General features: G+C 46.3%; 1 protein-coding gene across 1 annotated transcript in view; it reads right to left on the reverse strand.

The window, feature by feature from the left end:
• Window positions 1–14,761, reverse strand: part of LOC119650832 (transmembrane protease serine 9-like) — a 54,335-nt gene extending 39,574 nt beyond the window's left edge. Inside the window, exons 1-4 of the mRNA XM_038053973.1 lie at window positions 14,449–14,761; window positions 5,081–5,443; window positions 4,694–4,899; window positions 4,402–4,621 (exon numbers count right to left, since the gene is read on the reverse strand). Coding sequence (XP_037909901.1) covers window positions 4,402–4,621; window positions 4,694–4,899; window positions 5,081–5,443; window positions 14,449–14,563 — 904 coding nt within the window. The 5' untranslated portion in view covers window positions 14,564–14,761. The remainder of the gene's footprint in view (window positions 1–4,401; window positions 4,622–4,693; window positions 4,900–5,080; window positions 5,444–14,448) is intronic.
• Between the last annotated feature and the right edge of the window lie 8,291 nt (window positions 14,762–23,052).

Raw genomic sequence — 23,052 nt, forward strand, 5'->3', positions numbered from 1 at the left:
GCTACTGCGCGCGGTATTCAATGCTTTATTGAAAGATGGAATTTTTCCTTCTGTTGTGTGACAAGCTTTACACTGATCAGCAAATGGAAGGCCGACCCTGAGTTGTCGTCTGCATATCGACCACTTTGTATGGTTGACACTGCTGGGAAAGTGCTCAAAAGGCTCATCAGAAGTAGACTCCCTGAAGTGATACGTGCTGCCGGAGACTTTTCTTCACAGCAGATCGGTTTTAAAACAACGAGATCCACAGTTGGTGCTGTCATGCAAGTGGAGGATGACGTTCGAGAGGGTGGTGCTCCTCGTTATACTTGACGTCAGAAACGCCTTGAATTCTGTAAGATGGAAAGACATTCTAGGCACACTTTACACGTGCCGAACTATCTCTTACGAATATTTAGGGACTATTTGAGGAAACCCTCCTTGCTCAATGAAGCGGATAGAGAGGAGGATGGAGGTGACGTCGGAGGTAACGCAGAGATCCATCCAAGGGCCAGACCTCTGGAAGGCTTCCTGGGATAGGTTATTTAAACTCGACAAGCCAGAAGAGTCGCGCCTGGTCGCTTATGAGGATGATGTTGCGGCGCTTGTTACTGAACGCACTGTCGAACAGGCACAAAGTAGATTTGGCATATTGGTGCGACGAGTAAGCAGATAGATGACTGCTCATGGTTTCAACCTTGCACTGGAAAAAACCGAAATAGTCATCCTGACTAAATGAGAATTCCAACCCTGCGCCCCATATCGACCAAGATGAGCTTTTTCGAGCAAGTCAAAGCAGTAGCGGACAAAACTGCAGCTGGAGTTCCGGCCTTAAATTATCTAACAGGCGTCGTCTCGTGATGAGTTCACCGCAGTCTGTTCTGATCTACGGCGCAGAGGTATAGGCTGACGCTCTTGGCAAGAAGATATATCTTAAGCGTCTTCGACAAGTATGAAGACGTGGAGCTTCATGGGTGGCATCTGCCTACCGCGCTGTCTCTGAACCAGCCGTCACGGTGATCGCGGGAATGATCCCCGTTGTCTTTCTTGCTAAGCAGTTTAAAGTTATATATAAGCGCAAGGGAAGTGGTTGCTCATGAAGGACGGCAACATTCACTAGATAGACTGCGCGGCTCATCAGCAACTTAGGAGCGTGACTAAATCGGAAGATGAGACTGACTATTTTCTTACCCAGTTCCTAAGTGGGCAGTAAGGTTTTATCTTACGTGCATAAGATTGGTAAGGCACGCTTTTCTGGTTGCGTGTTCTGCAATAGAGTTATGAACGACGCCCATCACACCTTTTTTTCTTGAGAAAGGCAGGATGGGATTCGTCAGTAACTCTATATAATTGCAGGGGATTTCTAAACATTGTCTAGGAGGTGCTGAGGAGCGTTGACAGGTGGAGTCGTTTTATGAATTAGGTTCGGGTTCTTCTCGTTGGAAAGAAGATAGAGCTCGACCGGTGGAGGGGCCGTATAACAGGGGGTCCCTTAAACTAACAGTTCCCTTCCCCTCTCTCTCCTCCTGATTTGAAGGCCACGGAAGGTGGAATAGCTCAGTGGTCATCCCGAAGTAATGTGATAAACAGTTCCAGACTGGCTCTCTGACGATCGGGAGATGTTTAGTTTATTTTCCGACGGCATACCGTTCTCGGAGTCCAACACTCTGTGCGTAAATCCATTTTGCTAACCTACTAGGAAAGGCGCCCAAAACATCATTCATGTAAACGAAACAGAAGTCTAAGTTTCATAGGACAGAGTGGATGGATCTCTGGAATGTTTGCGCTGCATTGCACACCGCCACCAGTGAGATTTGAACCACGACCTTCTGTACGACAGCCTTGTGCTTTAACCACTCAGCTATCCGGATACCTAGGCTACCATAGACGTATTTAAAGTTGATGAAAAGATGGTGCAACTAATGTCCATATTCAAACAGTCCATCACTTGCCGCAGACAGAATATCTGACCTGTTACTGGTTTGCTGGAGTGAGGCCTTCTTGTTATGGGCCAATGTTGATGATGTTCTGGGCGTATGGGTCTATCCGGCCTAGCAAGATAACGGAGAATATCTTATAGATGGTACTCAGCAACGTGATACCTTTATAATTCCTGCACTGCGTGATATCCCCCTTTTTATGTCACGCCACTAGTCCAACGTCACATCTTCGTCTCCATTACCGCAAGACGCCGTCCATTGTCTTTTACAGTAGGTCAACACTCAGAATCATAGAGGGCGAGAGGGCGGACGACATTGCGGTAGATTTTCGAGTTGAGACGTTCGTTGATACGTCGATCACAAAGAACACCAGTGGCATTCCACAACTGGACAGACAATGAACGGTATCTTGTGGAAATGGAGACGAAGACGTTGCGTTGGACTAGTGACGTGAGACGTTTTAATCACATCTGAAATGAGAATATCCGCGATCTCTATGAGGTTGCACCGATCGTTGAAAAATTGCGAGAGAGTCGTCTTCGATTCACTTGCCAAGATTGGTCTGAACATCGAAGTTGATGATAAACGACCAAAAGGCAAAGCGAAACAACGGTGGCTTGACACGCTGGATGGGGATTTAAAAGCCTCGAGATTGCATCCAGATCAGGCGTTTGATAGAGCCAAATGGCGAAACCGATCGCGACGGGCCGACCCCACTTGTGAACGGAGCCAAGGATGAAGAAGAAAAAGAAGAAGACAGATAATGTCTGGTTGCCAGTCGTCAAGCATTGACTCGTCCTTGACACCCTCTGCGTTGTTGTCATTATCCGGTATGGGACGCGCGGGGAATAATGCCTGCACAATGCGGTCCGTCCGTTCGGCCTTAAGTGAACAGGGTTTCCGCAGAGCCCCGATTTTTCGCGTTAACAGTTTTTAAACGAATTCCCATTCACTTTTTTAGCCACGAACTTTTCTCCTGTTTATTGTACTGCGGAGTCTCCTTTTGGTTGATCTGTACTCTGTCATCAGACGTTGTGTCTAGCGGCGAAGTATGTGACACTCCTTCCGGAGGTATGCTATTTCTGTCTATAGTAGGCTTGTTACGTCTTAATGGTCTCCAGTGTTTGGAAGTTCCGCAGACCGTCGTTACTAAGTTCATAACTGAATTTATGACTGCTAGACCTTCAGCGCAACCGCGGCCCCACCTGTTCCAAGAGCTTTGACAAACTTCTCGGTGTTCATATCCGTGACATTTCATGCACACGAGGTGGCGCACATCGAGAGGTTATGTCAACGACTTTGAAAGCAATATATTGATCGTCGCTTGCCGAGAAGCCACCCGTCCACCAGTGTCACCAGTGATTCCGGCACGAAAGTCAGGTCGGGAACGTTTCCCTCACAGCCAGGCCTGTTGTGGAGACTCCTGTGTTTGAAACTCAAAGATCTGTTCCCATTTCCCGAATTCGTTTCCCTTTGGAGCCTGGGTGAGGCATGCCGTAAACACCGAATCCAAACAAAACCTACTTGACCTTCAACAAGAACCCTCTCTTGGGTGCCCTTCCGAACCCCGATGGCAGCAATACCTGATATGTCGGGGTGCCATGAAACTGGGTCCTTGTTTCTGTACTGTTCACTGTTGAACACTAGATCAGCTTTGATCTCCGCAGAGAACTGCGTCAGCACCTTTTTAGCAGTTATAACTCTGCTTTTCCCGCTGTTAAGAAGGTTTCTCGCGTATTGCTCACAACGAGTTTTTGGCTTCGGGAATTCGCAAAGGTAATACCAATCCGAACATTGGTTACCTCCGGACATTCGCACTTGATGGCCTATTCTTCTTTCATCCTTCCTTTCTATGAGGCAGTCAAGGTCTCGGATTTCCAGAGAACACCAAAGTTTTCTCTCCCAGTAGCCCCTTGACTGCTTCACAGAAAGAACCTTTATCTGTTGTCCCTGGGCCTAGTTCGACTATCTTCGGGCTTGATCCTATAACAGATTTCGCTGAGGACTTTCGGAACAGAGCTGCCAGTCTAGTTTTCTTTCGTCTCCCGACCATTGCCTATAAATTAGCTTAGCCATCAAAATCTGTTCAAGATCGCTTACTCAGTCATTAAGTGACGCAACTCTGAAACGATTTAGAAGAAGCGCGCCACGAGCAAATATTATTTAAAACGTTCAACCTCACAGTGCAGTGCGACTGCCTTCAGTTTTATTGAATGCATCATTTATGGGTGCAACAAGGTCCACTACCGGCGATTTAAATAAATAAATCATGAAAAAATTCGAACGTCAGTTGCGGGTACATTTTTATTTACGGTATTAACCTTAAACTTAATTCAACAATAGTTAGCCTTAAATAAAACATAAGACTATCTAGATAACACTATAATCGACAGAAAATGACTAGATTGGAATTTCACATTAATGACTAAAAGTAACTAGAATCGACGACGGTAATACAGTTTGGGGGAGGACAAGGAGTTCTAGCCAAAGAATCCATCAGTGAGAAGGCTCCGGCTTCCGGCTTTCGGTTGGCACAGACACTGTCCTGCGATTTTCTTTTGAATCCACGGCAAATAATTGACCAAGCGAGTGTAGATTCCTGGAAGATTTGGTCTGGCACATCCCCGGCCCCACGAGACGATACCGATGATCTCAGCACTTCCAGTTGGTCCAGTCAAGATCATTGGGCCACCGCTATCACCCTGCAAGATATTGAATTGTGTGATCACAAATGCCTCTTTTTATTTGGGAGGTTCAAAAATGGAAGTACATACCTGGCAAGCATCACGGCCTCCATCATGGTATCCTCCACACATCATGTTGCCGGTTAAACGCTTGTCACCGTAACCGGCATCATGACACTGCTCTGGTGACCAAACTGGGATCTGAACCGATCGAACAACATCTGAGGTCTTGCCACGCTCTTCTGTGCGTCCCCAACCGGCTACCATGGTCAGAGCGCCAGTGTAGTTGTCGCGTGCTGCAATGGATTGGTCAATAAATGTTTGGAGTCAGCTTGGGATTGATGGTAATTGATTGATGGATGGATGGACTTATGATTAAGATGGATGGAATGATCAATCTGTGGTCTGGGATCTGATTACATAAGCAGAGGTTCGTGATGAAGATTGTGATGATTGGGGAAAATGCGTGATACTTACATCCATCAGGCAAGCAGACAGGTTGCACTTTTGGTCCAAACTTGATGGGTTTGTCCAACTCGAGTACAGCGATATCATGATCGAAGGAGATGATATCGAAGTACTCGTGCTCATGGATCTTCTTTACTCTTCGGATTTCCGTGTAGTCCTTGGAGATTTCATGACCCCCCAGGTACACCCGAATTTCATTGGCTTCCATCCCATTCACACAATGCGCTGCAGTCAGAACGTGCCTGTGTGAAATAACAGTTGCTCCGCAGTACATCTTGCCTTGGCGGTTTAGGCCGACCAGCCAGGGATATTCATTGGGGCTGATTGCATTGCCTCCGACAATTCGATTTCCTCGTCCTCGAACTCCACAAACTGAAAATATAAAAGGAATTTGAACCAAAGTTCGATTCAGTAGGATACTATGACCTAAAGGATGAAGGGTAGATCATTGGAATTGAAGAGAGGCAAATTTTGAGCCCTCTGCTTTAAGGAGAAAGTATCTTGTATCTTGTCTCTTCCTAGAGTCAGATTTTCTTAAGGAAGTCTAATATGGACCACGCTTATTACGTACTATCTCAGCAAGAATGCTACAAATCGGAACAGCATGTTTTCGATAGTCTATCTTTCGTTACAACTGACCAAACAAGCTTGTTACAAAACGGCCTACAACTCCACGCTAGTCAGCCCCACACAAACGACCAATATCCGCCTGCATGTAATAAAATGTGGCCGACATTCAACTTAAAAAGTTGTGAGACATAAAAACCATTTCATGTGCATTATCGCATTGTTTAATGGGCGTTGGTAAGTGACCTGTAGACGCCGTGCTTGTGGTGGCGTTCTGTGGAGTTGTATCTATTCCGAATCAAAGTCAAGTTGAAGGCCGATTTCACTATTATTGTCGCGTTCGTAGGTGGCAAGCTGACACTGAAAAAAGTACTTGGCGTTTGGTTAGTTATAGTCTTGGGAAGGTTTCGTGTTAATGTCACTGTTGATGGTTGATTGATGGAATCAGAGGGCATGAATGGAAGGGGGTTGTATGAAGACCAGAAGCTAGAGAGCCCCTAGACCACTATCAGAGATCTTTTTGCAAATATGCTGCAAAAACTGTTTGGATTCTTGAGTAGCTCCGGCAATATGAGTTAGAAGGACCTTTCGGCGCATTTTGTAATCGTAGCCTTCTGACTTAATATTTTGGGGATCGATTTTCAATACTAGTCGAACCTGTCCTGAATGTTCAGTTTCACCATCTTGATTATCTTGCTCTTCGTAAATTGCAACAACTCTGTTTCGGCACTTCTTAAAGTGCAACCACAAAACCGTAGCTTCTTCACACCTCGCTTTTCCGATGTTCCAGCAGCTCTTGAAGTAGAGGCGCTCTACTGGCTGACAGTTGCCGTACATGTCAGGTTGATCCTCTAATGTTCCTTAGTGACATTTTCAATAATTTTCAGAATTTCGGCCCCATCCCTAACGTGGTGACAACTTTATGGTAGAGGACGGGGGGTTCTCCTTTCTTCTAATCCGATGAAAACTCGTAGCGGTCAAGAAATCGCAGCGGTTACCCCCTCTCCCCAATAGAAAGCTAAGGAGTAGCTAATCAGAAGAGGCAAAGGAAGAAAAAGTAAGAAAGTCCCTCCTTTCTACCGCCGCTAGATACCCATAATAGTCAATTATTTTTAAAAAGTTATGGAGCCTTGAACAGGGACTATTTTCGAAACAATAATAAGCTTATTGGTAGCTTTCCACACCCATACAGCTGAGGGGCTGGGGTGGAGGAACACGGTGCGCCCCCCCTGTAACCTCTCTCATGACATAGTAACGACGATTGCCCTACCAATAAGGTTATTAATGTTTTGGAAATAGCCTCTTTTCGAGGCGTCTTAAACTTTCAACGGGTGATGACCGCCGAAATTCTTAGACGATGTGAGAAACGAGGAACCTTCCCTCTGCGTGCCTTCCTTATTCCCTCCTTTTCCGGAGGTTGACAAACCAAATTTTACTATGATGATGTCACAAAACGCTAATAAGTGGAAGCGATCGCTGTAATTTTTCATGCTCTCCTTTCCACCTGAGGGGATGGGGTTCCAAGCTAAACCCTACTGGGGTTCAAAGTTAAACCCTACTGAGGTTCAAAGTTAAAACCTACCATTTTGACATGAAAGTGGCCCCGATTCGGGGCGCTATAATTTTTTAAGCAGGCATGGCCGTTGCAAATCTCTAACTTCGCTAGAGAAAAGGACTTCCTTCTCCTCTTGCATACCCTGCCAACTTCTCCCCTTAATGCGGTAGGGTTGAAAATTGAAACATTACCATGACGACATAACAGAACCAATTTAGAAGAGCCACACATTTTTAAAGGTTGAATTATTGATACCAGCTTTCATCAGGATTGAAGGGAGGCCGTCTCTCTTCCCCTACATAAACTTCCCTCCCCCTACGAGAATAGGTTTGAATGTTCAACCCATACTCCAATTTTTAGGCGATCGAAAGAGCGGTGTACAAGTTGATCTGCCACAGGGCCATCCGGTAGAGGTGAACAATTTCGGAGTCCGTCGATCACAAACGATATATGTATACCAACCACTTCCTTCCATGCCAACTGAAAACTGGAACTGGAAAACTTGAAACCAGGAGAATGCTAAAAGCTTGCTAAGCCAGGTATAGTCTCCTCGGAATAAGGGTGGCGGCGCTCGAGACCAACATATCCCCAAACCGGGATACCCGGAGCCGTACTCATTGACAAGATGACTGATTACTCAAAAGCATGCGGTACAACTAAATCCAGAAAGTGACCTTTATTCTTTAGGTAACCTAACAACAATGTATGCTGCTGAGTGTATGCCTCGATCTCGATGATATCTGAATAATAGATGTCTCAAGAGGGCATTCCTGTATGTGGTTGACGCAATCTTTGAGGGCGGTTTGCACATTGCTCTCGTCTTTCATACCTGGGCGATCCTTGATCATTCTCGTATTGAAAAGTCCCCTTCAGCTTATGAATGGTCAATCTGCTGTTTGGAAGCAATGTCGTGAATGGGACCATAACATAGGTCTTCATAATTAGATTGTAATTCGATTTGAAAATCGACAAGATGCTTACGGATACGACCTTCCAAATGGTTGCTGTATGTACACTACCAATTCCTCCAATTGAAAAAAGTGTCTTATTTTTTTCTAGGACCAGCTTGTTAGCGGCTAGCGCTAAGAAATCATATCAAGTTTTTGAGGACAAACCTTCCTAGATAGAGATATCTTCTAAAACCATTAAGGATTTTACTTTCCGTCAACCTAATAGGCCAGGCTAGAGCGATCGACTATTAGGTTTCTTCAAGAGGCGTGGCCTGCTGGCTTTGGATGTCAAAACACTCAACTCTGCCAAGTTGAGACGAAGTAAGGATGTATTGGCTGAAATTTGTGTCTTTCGGTACTTGACAAAATTAATCAAGAATTACTTCTCGGAGAGAACTCCTGGGTGGGAGGTGGATGAGGGTCTCAGAAGGATACAACATCCGGTATTGAGTTCTTTACTGTAGAATATAAGATACAATGGTGTATTTGGTTTCCTTTTTCAGACGTGACTACAATTTTCGCCTTTGTGTATCATTTGACCGTGGTTGCTACAGAGTAGCACCCACAGCATGAGGAGGACTATGCATCGGGGACAGTGAGAACTGCGAAGCGATGACTAGAAAAATCATGAGTAGTAGAAAGAGATCTCAGGGCCATGACAGACTTCAAACTAAGTTTTAGGGAGCTCTTGCAAAGATGCGGCGTAACAGCGACATTTGCAAGAAAGCTGTCAAATTTTGACGCAAAAAATACTGCCCGAGATTACTCATAGCTAGAGTGATGAGATTAATTCGCCTCTACGTACCGCCTGTGTTGGAGGAGGCACTGGCAAACTCAAAAAGACGGAAATAGATGAGTTCGGCTACAATGTGATGGTTCTCAGGGTCTGTAGTACTTTTGGAGTTCCATCAGATATACATCAGGTATACTTCGAAGAAATACTTAAGTCAAAATTGAACTAGTTTGTAGTTGCTGAAGGAGTCACCGGGAAAAAATTGAAAGAGCTGAACGGTCTAAAGGCAAGTCCACCTTGTGATGCAATGCCAAACATCCTGGTCCTTGGAAGTTTAGACTGGAGAGCCTAGAGGTGGTTCTAGTAGGACTAAATCCTACATGTGACCGCTTCAAAGTTCACACAGCTAACTTGGGACAGACGTTCCTTTCCGAAAATGTTTGATTTTTTCTTGTGAAAATTTAGCTATTAAATGACACAGGATACAAAGCCTGATAATCAGGGAGCCACTGGAGGACGCAGCCTCCATGAGAAATGCAATCGTGGATGTGGAATACTCCTCCAAGAAAAAGGGACATTACCTGATTTGGAAAGTTTTTCCGATATACAAGCCAGTTGCTGATAGATGTAGTGGAAGTGACAGTAAATAGGTCACACTTTAAAAAAAAGGCGAGAAATGACAATGCTAGGCAATGAAACCTACTTTCCCAGGGTCGTGCCAGAATCACATAATGCAGAAGAGTTGAGAGAAAGTGTATTGTAGGTAGGTAGGCAGATATCAGTGGCCGCTGGGAGGAGCCCAATGAGCGCTGTGTTGCGCCGTTTTGATGCTACAAACTCCTAGGACCGTGACTGCTGTTATGAGAACAGGGAGGCAGAGTCCAGCCAGCCCAGATCTTCAGAGTCAGCCCATGGCAAGGAAAGCAGCTAAAAATCTCTCTGAAGTCCCCAAAGAATGGTTTACCCAGTGTCCCTTCTTGCGGTCAACGATGAATTTACTTCGTCAACAGTAGAAATTTTAGCGTATGTTACACATGCTTCTGGCACTGGCAGATTCCCAAACAGACCTGGAAATCACGAGATGCATATACCGTCAACCAAATTGACCACGTCCTCTTTGGGAAAAGATGGGGGTCCGGTGTATTGAATGTGGGATCCTATCGAAGAGCAAATTGCGGTTCAGACCATCACTTGGTGAAAACAACACATCGACGCAGAACCTCCTCAGTGCATCAATCGGGAATCAGCTCTACTAAGGTCATTGCGACTGGTAAACTCCTTGGCGGCGCTACGGCGCAGGCAGGACGAAAAACTTTCACTAGAATAATTAGACGTAAGAAACGGAAATATTTTGACGAGCAGTTGCTGAACACTAGTGAAAACCAAGCTAGTAGAAACATCAGAAAAGCATATGGACTAGTGAATACAATTAGGAACGGTTATCAACCCAGGACTAGCCTCCTCTGCAAGGACAAAGATGGGAACATGATCAGCGATGCCGACAGCATCAACAAACGCTGGGCGTCCTATTTTGAAGAGCTTTTGAATCTGACACCTGACGTTCCCATACTGGTAGCCCAAATCAATGGCGGTATTGATGATCCTGGCCTCACTACATATCCTCCGACAGGAGAAGAAGTTGACTTCGCCGTGCGGTCACTGAAAGCAAATAAAGTACCGAACGCAGACGAGATTCCAGCCGAGCTGTTAAAATCCAGTGGAATGGTTCTACTAAATGCGATACACCAACTACTGCTGTGAATCTGGGAAGCCGACTGGTGCTGGAGCATTGTCTATCTCTTCCGCAAAAAGGGAGATAGATTGCTTTGTGAAAACTACAAAGGCATTTCACTAGCCTTTTCATCATATAAAATACTGGCCAAAATTCTGATGAAAAGAATAAGAGCATACACCGAACGACTCATTGACGAGTACCATGGCGGTTTTAGGCCGGGTCGCTCCACAACCGTTCAGCTTTTTACCGTGAAACTGATCCTGCAAGAGGGCTGGAAACACGACATTGATGTGTACCAAACAGGCATACGGCAGTGTTGATAGTGTGGTACTGTACAATATAGTGCTGAAATTTGGTATACCAGCTAAACTAGTACGACTAATGACCAACTCCATCTGACAGCTGAGGATCCAGAACAGGTTGACTAATCCTTTTGAAAAACGTAGTGGTTTGTAACAGGACGACGAATTGGCGCCGACCCTCTTCAACCAAGCACTGGAATACGCTATCCAAGAAATGGATACCAACATCAGGGGGACGCTACTCATTAAGTCGACACAATTGGTAGCCTATACAGATGACATGAACATCATACCTGGAAAACTGGCCGACACAGAGGATATTCTCCATACTCTTGACACTGCTGTAAAAGAAGTTGGATTACGCATCAATGAGGACAGAACGGAAATAATGATGCAATCAAGAAGTAGGACGCCAGCCCATTCAAGCATCAATGTGGGGGACCTTAACATCGAGCTCGTAGACAGCTTTAAATATCTGGGTAGGTGCCTGTCAAAGGATGCCAATTATACTGATGAAGTCAAGCAACGAATACAGCTAGCGAATACGACTGAAACACGAAGCTCCGCGTATGCAGAACCATCATACGATCAATGCTATGCTATGGGTGTGAAATCAAGAACCTAACCACCTAACCCAAGTCTCCGGAATTTTACTAAACCCATTCGAAAAGAAGGTTCGCCTGCGAATTTCTGAGGCACTTCGCGACCGTTATGGATGGCGTATCTGGTGTAACCATGGCTTGTATAAACTGTATGGTGAGTTAGAAGTCTCGAAATTCGTTAAACTAAAATGCCTTCAGTGGGCAGGGTATGTCCAACGAATGAGCAGCGATCGCATGCCTAAAGAGGTTATGAAAGGACGACGTGTCGACAGAGCGAGGAAGATCGAGTGCGCGGTGGGAGAACATAATATAGGCGGACGCCGAGCAACTAGTGGGCTTCCAAGATTAGAGGACGCGGTCAGCTGAACGAGAATAATTGAAGGACAACGATCCTGGTGACCAGAGGCCGACGTCGGGCTGTAGTGCCATGATGATGATCATACTGGCTTGTGCTTGTACGATGGTGGAATACTATTCGGGGAATAACAAAAATGAAATGCGTTTGACCTGGTAAACCTTGTCGAATATCTATTGCTCCTTTCTTAAGCGAAATTTTATAGAACATACAATAAGCCTACAGACTACAGTGTGTGCCACAAAACCCGGCTCTGCACAACCATCACGACGATTGCACGATAACTGGGGTAGCCTCTTTTAAATTTGCTTTTTTGTTAGGCTTTGTTTCCTTGTTTCCTTCTCCCTCTCGGACACCACCTTGTCGTGGTGGGAGAGTCTGTAGCAGTTGACTACTACACTAAGGGTGTCCAAAATATGAATATGGAAACGAAGGATTTAAACTCTCCAATCATGTCGCAGCCGAGGCGTGGATGTTGGAGGCTTCACCACATCCATACCCCTCTGTTGACAAATCTCTAGACTCAGTAGAAAGCGGCGAAGTTAGCCAGAAAGGAAAGTACGGTAACTTTCAACTTGGTAGAAACTGGAAATCAGACTGCGGCCGCCTCGTCCGCAATACTACAGCCCAAATCTACCCGGAAGAGGAAGGCTGAGCAGAAGGAAACTTCGGCCACTAAGGAGGGGGACTACAGGCTGAATCCTGCTTGTCAGAATCTTCTCCTTCACCCTTACCGGGAAGAGCGAAAGAAAGGGAAACTGGTGACGTCGACGCTACTGGTTTAGCGCCGGTATGTGGAAATGGATCCAAGCGGCCCGAACACCGTGAATCTGGAAAGGCCCCAAACCGCCGGCAGAAGATGGCACTGCCAAGGAAGATGAAGCACTTTGGGAATAAGGACATGGACGTCCAGAGAAATTGGACGCAAAGAAGCGGAATCTCCGACGGAAGATGGGGATAAACTGGAAACCCCGGTGAGATTCACACTGGACGCACCAGACTCTTCTGTCAGCGGGAATGAGCGTAAAAAGCGTAAAACCAACATATCTGTTGTGGCCAACACTTTATTGTGCTCCGCAGCAAGTATTACATCCACGCGTTACGCGGGGATTAGGATCTATGTGCCGAGAGGAGATCAAATCAGTGAGAAAGATCTCAATGAAGCTGGTCCCTCCCATAGGAATACGAACACGAAGGCGGGAAGGAAGAGGACGTATGCGCAAGCTGCAGCCTCTGATCTGACTGCTGCCGTAGAAGTTTCCTTCAAGGATGACATAATGTCAGAGGGACAATTTACCATCCTCCGGGAATGCTGGAACGAAGCCATGATTTAACAATCAAGGTAGGCATGCACTTCGTATAGATTCGTATACCTTAAGGTGACTGCGTCCTGATTCACGTCTCCTTTTCAGATGTATTCGTCCTCCCTTAGGAAGGGGCTGATCTTGGTCTTCAATACCTAGACTAGATGTCGAATTCTAACGCGGAACCGAACATTTCAAATGTGGTAGAATAATGGGGGTCAAACTAGAAGTTAGTCAGCAAAGGCCCGAGGACTATTACCAGCCAAACACTCGGAAGTGCTTAGTGCAATATGCGATGCAACTTGCGAAGGCCGAAAATTTGAATGTTTACAAAATATGAAGCGCAGTTCATTGTCTAGTGAAAGATATATTTTCTGTCCTGGGGCTAAGACAACTGGAAGAATGGTGGTAGTCATGTGAAGCATGACTCAAACTCGGTTCGATTTAAATGCGATACAGTCTCTCCGAAACAAGACCCCATTTAATCCTTATTGGAATTCTCTTATATCAGATATTGCACAATATCATGTAACAAATAAATTACTTTCAGTCGCTTGTTTACAACAAATTCCAAGGCTTACAAAACGATCTCATCACAACATTCGAGTCCTACGTACTATCTTTCTTCCATGAGCGCAACAGATTACTACCCGCATTAAAGATATCTCTCACATGAAAGATACAATCTTTCTGCAGTCGCCGGCGGCTTGCATCATTTTTCTGTTGAGTTTATGCAGAAATGTTCCCATTTCCCATATTCGGTGACTAGCCACCAGCTTAAATTCACTTTCAATGGCATGTTATTGGTGGTTTTGTATCTCTTCATTTTTGGCCGCTTGACTGGTGCGCAAGGACATTCGCTTTCGTATTTCTTTTTATGCACCCAAAAGATCGTTATCGATCATCTGAAACATTATCCGCGGTAAAGATCAGCGAAAAGTTGAAGGCAATTTGGTGGTTTTGCAACGCATATCGGGTGCATGGGAGATAGTGGAAGCCCAAAACTGGGGACCAATTTTCTTTTTTTGGGAAAATTCAGCGAAAATAGTCGCACAATTTGGAAATATCTTTTCCGCTTGGAGTTGCTTGATTTACAGATGCTCGCAATATTTATAGGAAAACATCGCTAATTTTCAACAGATCATATAGGTCCCCTTTACACTCGTAGGAATAAGGGTCGTTTTTCACTCAGGGCTCACTGACACAGTTTCACTTGTTGCAAGGATCACTATTGGCTAGAGTCAATTATCAATCTAAATTCACTGAAAACCTACCACAATTGCAATCGGAAATAGATTTCCCAAACGTCGAAGTAAACAATAATTCACTCATTGAAATCAAAAGGAAAAGAATCACTGGAAAATTAACTCCTTTTGGTACAGCAACCATGATGTCGATCGGTTCAGATTCCTTCGGGTGCACGGATCAAGATTTAAGATTTTATTGTAATTTATACTAAATTGTTAAAGATACAGCAGCTACTGATGTTTAGCTTCACTAATAAAACTAGACTTAATTGTAAACTAGGATATTTAGCACAGATCAAGCAAGATCCGCTCTGGTGCAAATCAAGAATCCGATTGTCTTTTATAGATTGACAAAATGCTCTTTTATGAGCGGCACATACAATTTTCAGGTGTTAACATACGAAAAATCCACAGCAACAACAACAAATTCAAAAAAAAAGATTTCAGATACTATCCGTACCTTTAGCGTACTTTACACAATTACAGTAAAACATCAACAATACATTGGGTGGTGTAGAGGAGCATACTCACGCCCGAAGTAGGGGTTGTCCTTGACGCGCGCAATTTGAACCAGTAGCTCAGGTGAGCGCCGAGTCATATTGCGTTGACAAATCGGTTTAGTGCGGTCTTCCACTGTATTATTATTATTTTTATCTTTTTTTTTCCAGCACTATCGCATTCATAGTGCTCGCATGGCGCACTAATCGCATAATCATTGAACGCAACGCGCGGCCGTTTTTCAAGATCGATGCGCCATTGCAATAGTACAGATAACAGATAGTAGATAAAGTGCAGGTTGCGCATTGAGTGCTAGGGGGCATAGTTTGGGGGGGCAAATTCGGCGGACGCGTACATGGCTGGAAATTGATAAAAAGAGCGGCGGTTAACCTTTTTTTGCAACACCCCCCCCCCCTGTCATGCGCGACTATTACATAAAAAGTGCATTTGCAGATAAGGGCAGCGGCCACAATGAACAATTTCATGACGAGTCCATGATGAATGGATGGAAATGAAGCGACTTTGGCACGCTTACAATTGGTGCATTTCAGTATGACCCATATTCGGAGGTGCCGGCTTTTTATCATGCACAAGCGTTCTCTAAGTTTGTGTTGCGATAACACGGGGCTCGGTACGGCTTGGCGGTACGATCTTTGAATTTGAGTGATACCACGGCACACTTTACCTTGTCAAGCAACTATTGCTGGATTGCTGATAGTCGACAGAGCGATCTTTTGTCTAGATCGCGCATAGTCTATTGTTAGCGTAGGGCATGGTTTAGGGCTCGCTTGTCTACAGCCCAAAGTCAACATTTCAGTATGTTGGGTTTTCTTCATTGTTCATCATAGAGTTGATATCCGGGCCAAGGTTATACCAACAAGTGACAGATAGTTTCGGTTTTGGATTAAAAAGCGTCGACCGTAACTGCAGCAGAACAGAGTAAATCAATATTGTGATAAGCGAGCTTCTTGTCTGCCAGCTCTCGAATGGTACCATAATGTTTGGCCAGAATATACATAGTTCTACCAGCAATCTTGAAGTCAGGGCCAAAGAACACGCGTGTGGAGCATCTGTGGACCAAGCTTCGGAAAAATTAGGGCAAAGTCAATGTTTCATTCTGATTTTGATGGTCGATCTTTGATGAACTTACATTGACATTGGCATGCAAGTTCTGGGTACATATGTATAAAAGCAACATAAGGTCTTTCTGGCCGCCAAAAAGGCAAGCACACATGTGGGATACGTATGTAAAAATACTCACCTCGCTTTCCCAAGTCAATTTTGTGAATGCAGACGCACATTGGTCAACATGTAAAAATCTGTTGAACGAGGCCCTGGAAACTGAGTAGATGGGACCGTCCTTTATTAATAGGGATACGATTTTAATTGATTGCGAAAATATGAACTTGAAGTAAGGAATGGGGCCACGCACTGCACTGCAGGATAGACTGATGCGGAACATAGCTCCCTGAGGCCAACCTATCTCTCTCTAAGGATGAGTTGTCTCTTCTCTGGGACGGTGTGTGCCTTTTCAGGGGCCAAGCCTTTCGTCTTTTTTTTTTGTTGAGGAGGTGGAAATCTTCAAAAAGACACCGGTCTGGACACACCAGCGTGTGGGATTTTTACCCACTAAAACCACCCCCGACTCCCTCCCTGCCCCGCGGAACCACCATAAGGTATTACATCACGGGGCGGAGTCAACTCACTCTAGCTTTGTCACCTTTCTTCTATACGCGGCGCATGTGACCGCGCTTTTCTCCTTTCCTCTGCCTTTCGCAATTTATCTTGAATAGATGCGATCATGGAGTTGACCGCATCCCAATTCTCTTGATGTGCTAGCGTTTTCGGTACCAGATTTTCTGGTACCAGCACCTCCCCTAGAGTCTCCTCTAGATTCCTTCTTTCTTCCACAAATCTCGGACAGTGGAAGAATACATGCTCTGGGTCTTCTGGGACTCCATTGCAATTTGGACAATCGGGTGGGGTCTCCAATTTAAACCTGTGAAGGTATTGGAGATATCCTCCATGCCCCGTGAGAAACTGGGTGAGATTATAATTAATCTCACCGTGTCGTCTCTCCAACCACTCCTTGATGGCAGGAATGAGCCTGTGAGTCCACCGGCCCTTTCCCGAGCGTTCCCACCGCTCTTGCCATCTATTTATGGATCTCTCCCTTTCCGTCTTCCTCGTCCGCGATGAGGAAGAGGTTGGCTTTGCATTGTATATATTCCCCATCTCATCTGCCAAGATATCAATCGGCATCATTCCAGAGATGACGAATGCTGCATCATCTGAGACAGTCCTGAAGGCAGAGCATACCCTCAGGGCTGTCCTCCTGTAGACTGAACGCAGTTTGGTAGCATTCCCTGACATCCACAACGCCTCCCTCCAAACTGGGGTCGCATAGAGCATGATCGAGGTCACCACCCTGGCTATAAGCAACCTAGAGGTATCCCGTGGCCCTCCCACGTTCGGCATCATCCTCGCCAGGGCCATACTAGCAGTGGATGATTTATCACTAACATACTGTAAGTGTTGCTTATAGCTGAGCTTCCTGTCTATCACCACCCCCAAGTATTTGATGGTCGGCTTGGAAGTGATGATATGATTCCCGATTCTAACACAGGCGTAATTTCTCTTCCGGCGCTTCGTGATGAGGACCGCTTCTGTTTTTTCCTCCGCAAGCGTCAAACCAGAGCTCTCCAACCAGCATTTGACAGCACTGATTGCCTCGCTTGAGTATAACTCAGCATCTTCAAGATGCTTTGCGACAACAACCAGTGCTATGTCGTCAGCGTAACCCACCACTGTGACTTCCTCCGGAAGGGGAAGATTAAGTACATCGTTTTACATGATGTTCCACAGTAGTGGGCCCAATACGGAGCTCTGTGGGACACCCGCGGAAACAACGTATTCCTGGGGTCCGTCATCAGTGTCATACCATAGCCTCCTTTCAGTTAAGTAACTATCAACGATAGCAGCGAGATAGGCGGAAATACCAATCTTCGCTAGGGATTTGCGTATTAGATTCCAATTGGCCGAATTGAATGCATTTTTCACGTCCAGGGTTACCACCACGCAATATTTGCTGGTGCTACCCTTTCCGTGAATTGCATCTTCGGCCAAGTCAGTAACCAATTTGATGGCATCAATGGTTGATCTGGCTTTTCGGAACCCATACTGCCGATCTGAAAGGCCGCCTTGGCCCTCAACAACCGGGAGTAATCTATTATAGATTACCCGCTCTAAGATTTTCCCCACCGTATCCAAAAGACATATGGGCCGGTATGACGATGGTTCACCTGGAGGTTTACCAGGCTTAGGCAGAAGTACCAACTTCTGTCGCTTCCAAGCCCCCGGAAATATTCCTTCGGACATGAACGCTTCAAACAGCTCAGCGAACATGTCCGGCCTGGATTTCACGGCAAGCTTAAGGGCCTTATTCGGTACTCCGTCCAGGCCCGGCGCTTTATTGTCTCCTATTCTGCTGCAGATCTCCAGCAGCTCGTCTCTGGTGACTGGAGGAATTGCCGTCACATTCAGAGGTGGTTGGAATATGTCGGTGCTCTCCTCTTGCTGGGGGAATAACCCCTGGATGATTTTCAGCAAGAGGGTGGGACACGTGATCTGCGGAGAGGAGCGGCCTCTGAATCGTCCCATCACTATTCTATAAGCACTCCCCCACGGGTTGATGTCCGCTTCTGAGCAGAGCTCCTTAAAGCATTTTGTCTTGCTTCGTTGGATGGCGAGCTTGAGGGTTTTGTGGGCTGCCTTATAGGCGCACTCTTTCTGCCCCTGATCGACTCTACCTACCGCCCTCTGAGCCGCTCTTCTGGCTCGGTGGCAGGCTGATCGAAGACCGGTCAGTTCATCATTCCACCAGTAGTTTGGTCTTCTACTGGGGAATGAGCACCTCCTAGGCATAGACGCGTCACATGCTTTGGCGATGCATTGAGCCAGATGGACGGCTCTTTCCGTAGAGGCGCCTGCTATATCAGGTTGATCAAACCACACCTCTAAGAAGCTCTGCTCATCCGAAGATTTTGCAGACCAGCCTGAAACGTTTTTCGGTTTCGGGCATGATAGCTCTTTGCCCTGTGGCTCGACACATGTCTCAAAGAAGATTGCCTGGTGATCGCTGTGGGTGTAATGTTCGCTGACGCACCAGGACATACCACGCGCCAGCGCAGGGCTGATAAAGGTCAGGTCTACAACCGAGCCTGACCCCCCTTTCTGAAAGGTGTTTACGGCACCTTCGTTAGCCAAAACCATGTCCAGCTGCGCAAAAGCCTCGAATAGACTGCGCCCCTTAGCATTTGATTCTCTGCTACCCCACTCTAGGGCCCAAGCATTGAAATCACCAGCAATCACCTTTGGACTTCGTCCCCTTGCGTCGAGAACAAGATTATCAAGCATTTGCTCGAATTCAGGCAGTGTCAAACTTGGTGGGGCGTAGCAGCTGTATACATATACACCACTTATTTTCGCCCACACAAAGCCACTGGCTACCTGACTTGCAGTACATTGTATGGCTTGTCGACCATAAGCCCATATCGCCGCTCCACCAGTCGAATCTGTGACCCATACGCCACCGTGGCGGTTTCTGTACGGTTCACTTATGATGGCAACCTCCATCTTAGATTCGAACATGGTCTGCTCAAGTAAATCCTGCGCGACCCTGCAATGATTGAGGTTTATTTGAATAAACCTGATTTTCTCATTGCAGTGAGCGCCTTCCTAAATTCCGGACATTTAGCACTTCCGGCAATGTGCCGGTTATCCTGTCCCTCTTTGGCTACGCACAATAGGCATTTGGGGTCCCTATTGCACTCTCTGGCAATATGGCCTCTCTCCCCACACCTTCTGCATCGATCGGACCGATCAATGTTGCTGAGGCATGAGGCATTTAAAGCACTTCTTTAGTGAAGTTTGCTCCCTTAAACGGCAAACTACCCATCCAATCCGAACCTTTCCGGCAGCTAACAACATCTGCGCTGCCTCCGCTGGCAATCGTATGGTGGCCGTTTGAGTGCCACTACAGGCTTTCCGTAGACCGACAACAGACTCCTCTGTAAGTTCTTTCAACTTGAATTGCTCCTTCAGAGCAGTACAAACTTCTCCTTTCGATGTAACTTCATCGAGATCCTTGCATTGTATATAGATCTCATGTTTTTGGGCACGCACTGCGGCATTCTCCCCAAGTGAGTTTTTCACTTGAGTGCGAAAGTCATCAGTTTTGCCACCGCTGGATCTTTTCAGCTCGAACATGAGATCCCCTTTCTGGGTTCTTCGGATTCTGTTCACATTTCCGCTCAGATCTTTTAGGTCGGGATCCGCTTTGACCTTTCTGAGTATCTCCGCGTAGGACAGATTTCCCTTACTGGAGATAACAATCGCATCTGGACGGGTTCGCAATTTTGCTTTTCCTTTCGCTTTTTTGCTCGTAACCTTAGTCCATCCATCGTTTCCGTTCGTCTTGGGCTTCGCAACGCTGGTCGACTTTTCTACATTCGCTGTACACTTTCCTCCTTCAGAGCTATTAGTGCTGGTTTTCAGAGTTTCCTGTCCGCCTTTTTTTCTCTTAGGTGCCTGCTGATTATTTGAAGGATCCCCCTCTTTTTCCCATACTCGTTTATTTCGCCGTGTTTCGATGGTAGTACGGTTAGGTGTCACTTGGGTCGCTTGTGACACTATTGGTGCAGCGGGGTTCGGCGGATCCTTAGTATTCTTTTCCTCCATCTGCGATCTATTATAGAGGACTCTAATGGCCCTCACCATATCCTTTATGGCTTGGTGCACGTTGTGCTTGTCCTTGATGAACTCGGACAGCTCAACTATTTTTGCCTCAAGCTGGATAAATGGTAATTCCTCCGGATCGGGACTCCGCTCCTTATAAGCCCCGACAGGGTTACTCCTTTTATACGCTGTTTCACTTTTGCCAGTTATTGATCTTGCTTGTACTTTTTCCTTCATCGCCTTTAGCATTGGTGGAGATCTCAAAGTTGATGAGCTTCTTTTGAATGGATCCTTATCTTGTTCCTGGAGCACCTCTTGCTGTCACGCATCTTGACATATGCTGTGAGTGTTGTTACAATTTTTGTCGTCCAACGATCCATCTTCAGTTCATCCTTGGTTGTTCTTGCTACTGGTGTTCTCGGTAAGGTCGTACTTCGCTTGAACACTTCCTTCTCCAAATCCAAATCACTTGTAACATTATATGCCAAGGTGGCCAAGCTGTCCACCACCGAGGCACTACGGTCGAGGGATATCGACGACCGGGAGCCCGCTTGCTCACTCCCAAAAGCCGCCGGTGCTGGGGTTCCGAGCCCCTGCACCGTAAATTTACTCCTTCTCTCGTCTTCCATGGTGGTTTTATGTTCTGGGTATCCTTCCCATAGCCATTTTGGTCCACGCACCAGAGATGAGCAAACACTAGCCCATACACAGTCAGAAAAGAAAAGTGCATGAACACATATTTACACATCAGTAGGTATGCCCCTATCCGCCACCTGGGGTCGCGCCTGATGGGAGATCTGGACTCTCCTCACAGGACACTGGCGAAATCTGGGAGACCATACGACCATACGACATGGAGTCGGCGCGGGGGTTTTCTCGAATACACACGGTGTATCCAAGTCGTATGGTCTCCCACACTGGCGAAATCTGGGCTCCATAGGCCATCTTTGATCAGTCCGTAAAGAATACCGTGTCATAGTCTTGCAACACGCCGCCGGTCTTCCACTTTGCCCTGATTGGAAGGTCCACAGCAGAGTTTCTCGTGAAGTTCAGCTTGCGTGTGACTAAGTCCGTGGGGGATGCTCAGATTTCTCGAGGTATTTCATCTAGGATGTTGCTGTGGCCGTAGGACTTCGCTGCCCAGCATCCGGACTCACGTAGTCTGATGGCACTGCACGCTGCAACATATTTGATGTGGAGGTCTAGGGTGAGGAGATGCAGGAGTACATTGACAGCATCTGCCGGGCAGAATTGCAGAGCCCCCGTAGCACCTGCACATGCGGTTCTTTGAATCCTATTAAGTTTCGTTCTATTGTATTTCTTCTGCAAAGCCTGCCACCATACAATAGAGCCGTACGTCAGGAACGGACGCACTACAGCGGTGTACATCCAGAGAACCATACTCGGCAGGAGACCCCATTTCTTGGCAAAGGTTCTCTTACAGGCATAGAAGGCTATACAGGCCTTCTTAACTCTCAGTTCTATGTTCAATCTCCAATTTAGCTTAGGATCCAGGATTACACCCAGATACTTTACATTAGAGGAAAGAACCAGTCTTTGTTCATTCAGCCGTGGTAGATGGAATTCAGGTATCCTTGTCTTGGTGGTGAATAGCATCAGTTGCGTTTTGGTTGGGTTTATGCTGAGTCCGCATCTTGCGGCCCACAGGCACACCTTTCGCAACGCTCCTTCCATGATGTTGCTCATAATGGACAGAAACATCCCAGATACTAATATCACTAAGTCGTCGGCATACGCCACCACCTTCACCCCGCTGCTGTCCAATGTACGTAAAATTTTGTCCATTATTATTAACCAGAGCACCGGTGAGATGGCACTACCCTGGGGCGTGCCTCTGTTCACAGCTCTGGTCAAGTGGTTGCCTTCCAGATCCGACTGGATTATCCTGGTACTCAGCATGGATATAATCCAATGCGTGAGATGCCCCTCCAATCTAATACCGGTCAAGGCTTCCTTGATGGCGTTGGTACTGACGTTGTTGAAAGTTCCCTCTATATCCAAGAAGGCAGCAAGGGTATACTGCTTGTACTGCAGCGACCGCTCAACCGTGCCAATTACCTCGTGGAGGGCGGTTTCTGTGGATTTTCCTTTGAGGTAGGCATGCTGGGACTTAGAGAGAGGCGTTCTCTCCATTATCGTCCTTAAGTGAATGTCCAGGACGCGTTCTAGGGTCTTCAGCACGAAAGAGGTCAGGGTGATTGGCCGAAAGTCCTTCGCGGACTCATGACCGCGCCTGCCCACTTTCGGTATGAAAACCACTAGTGCGTGCCTCCAGGACTGCGGTACGTATCCTAAAGTGATGCAGCTCGGGTAAATCTCAACAAGCCACGGCACAACCCTTTCCTGCTGCTTCTGTAGCATGATTGGCATTATGCC

Source organism: Hermetia illucens, chromosome 3 (assembly GCF_905115235.1).
Source record: "Hermetia illucens chromosome 3, iHerIll2.2.curated.20191125, whole genome shotgun sequence".
Classification (NCBI taxonomy): domain Eukaryota; kingdom Metazoa; phylum Arthropoda; class Insecta; order Diptera; family Stratiomyidae; genus Hermetia; species Hermetia illucens.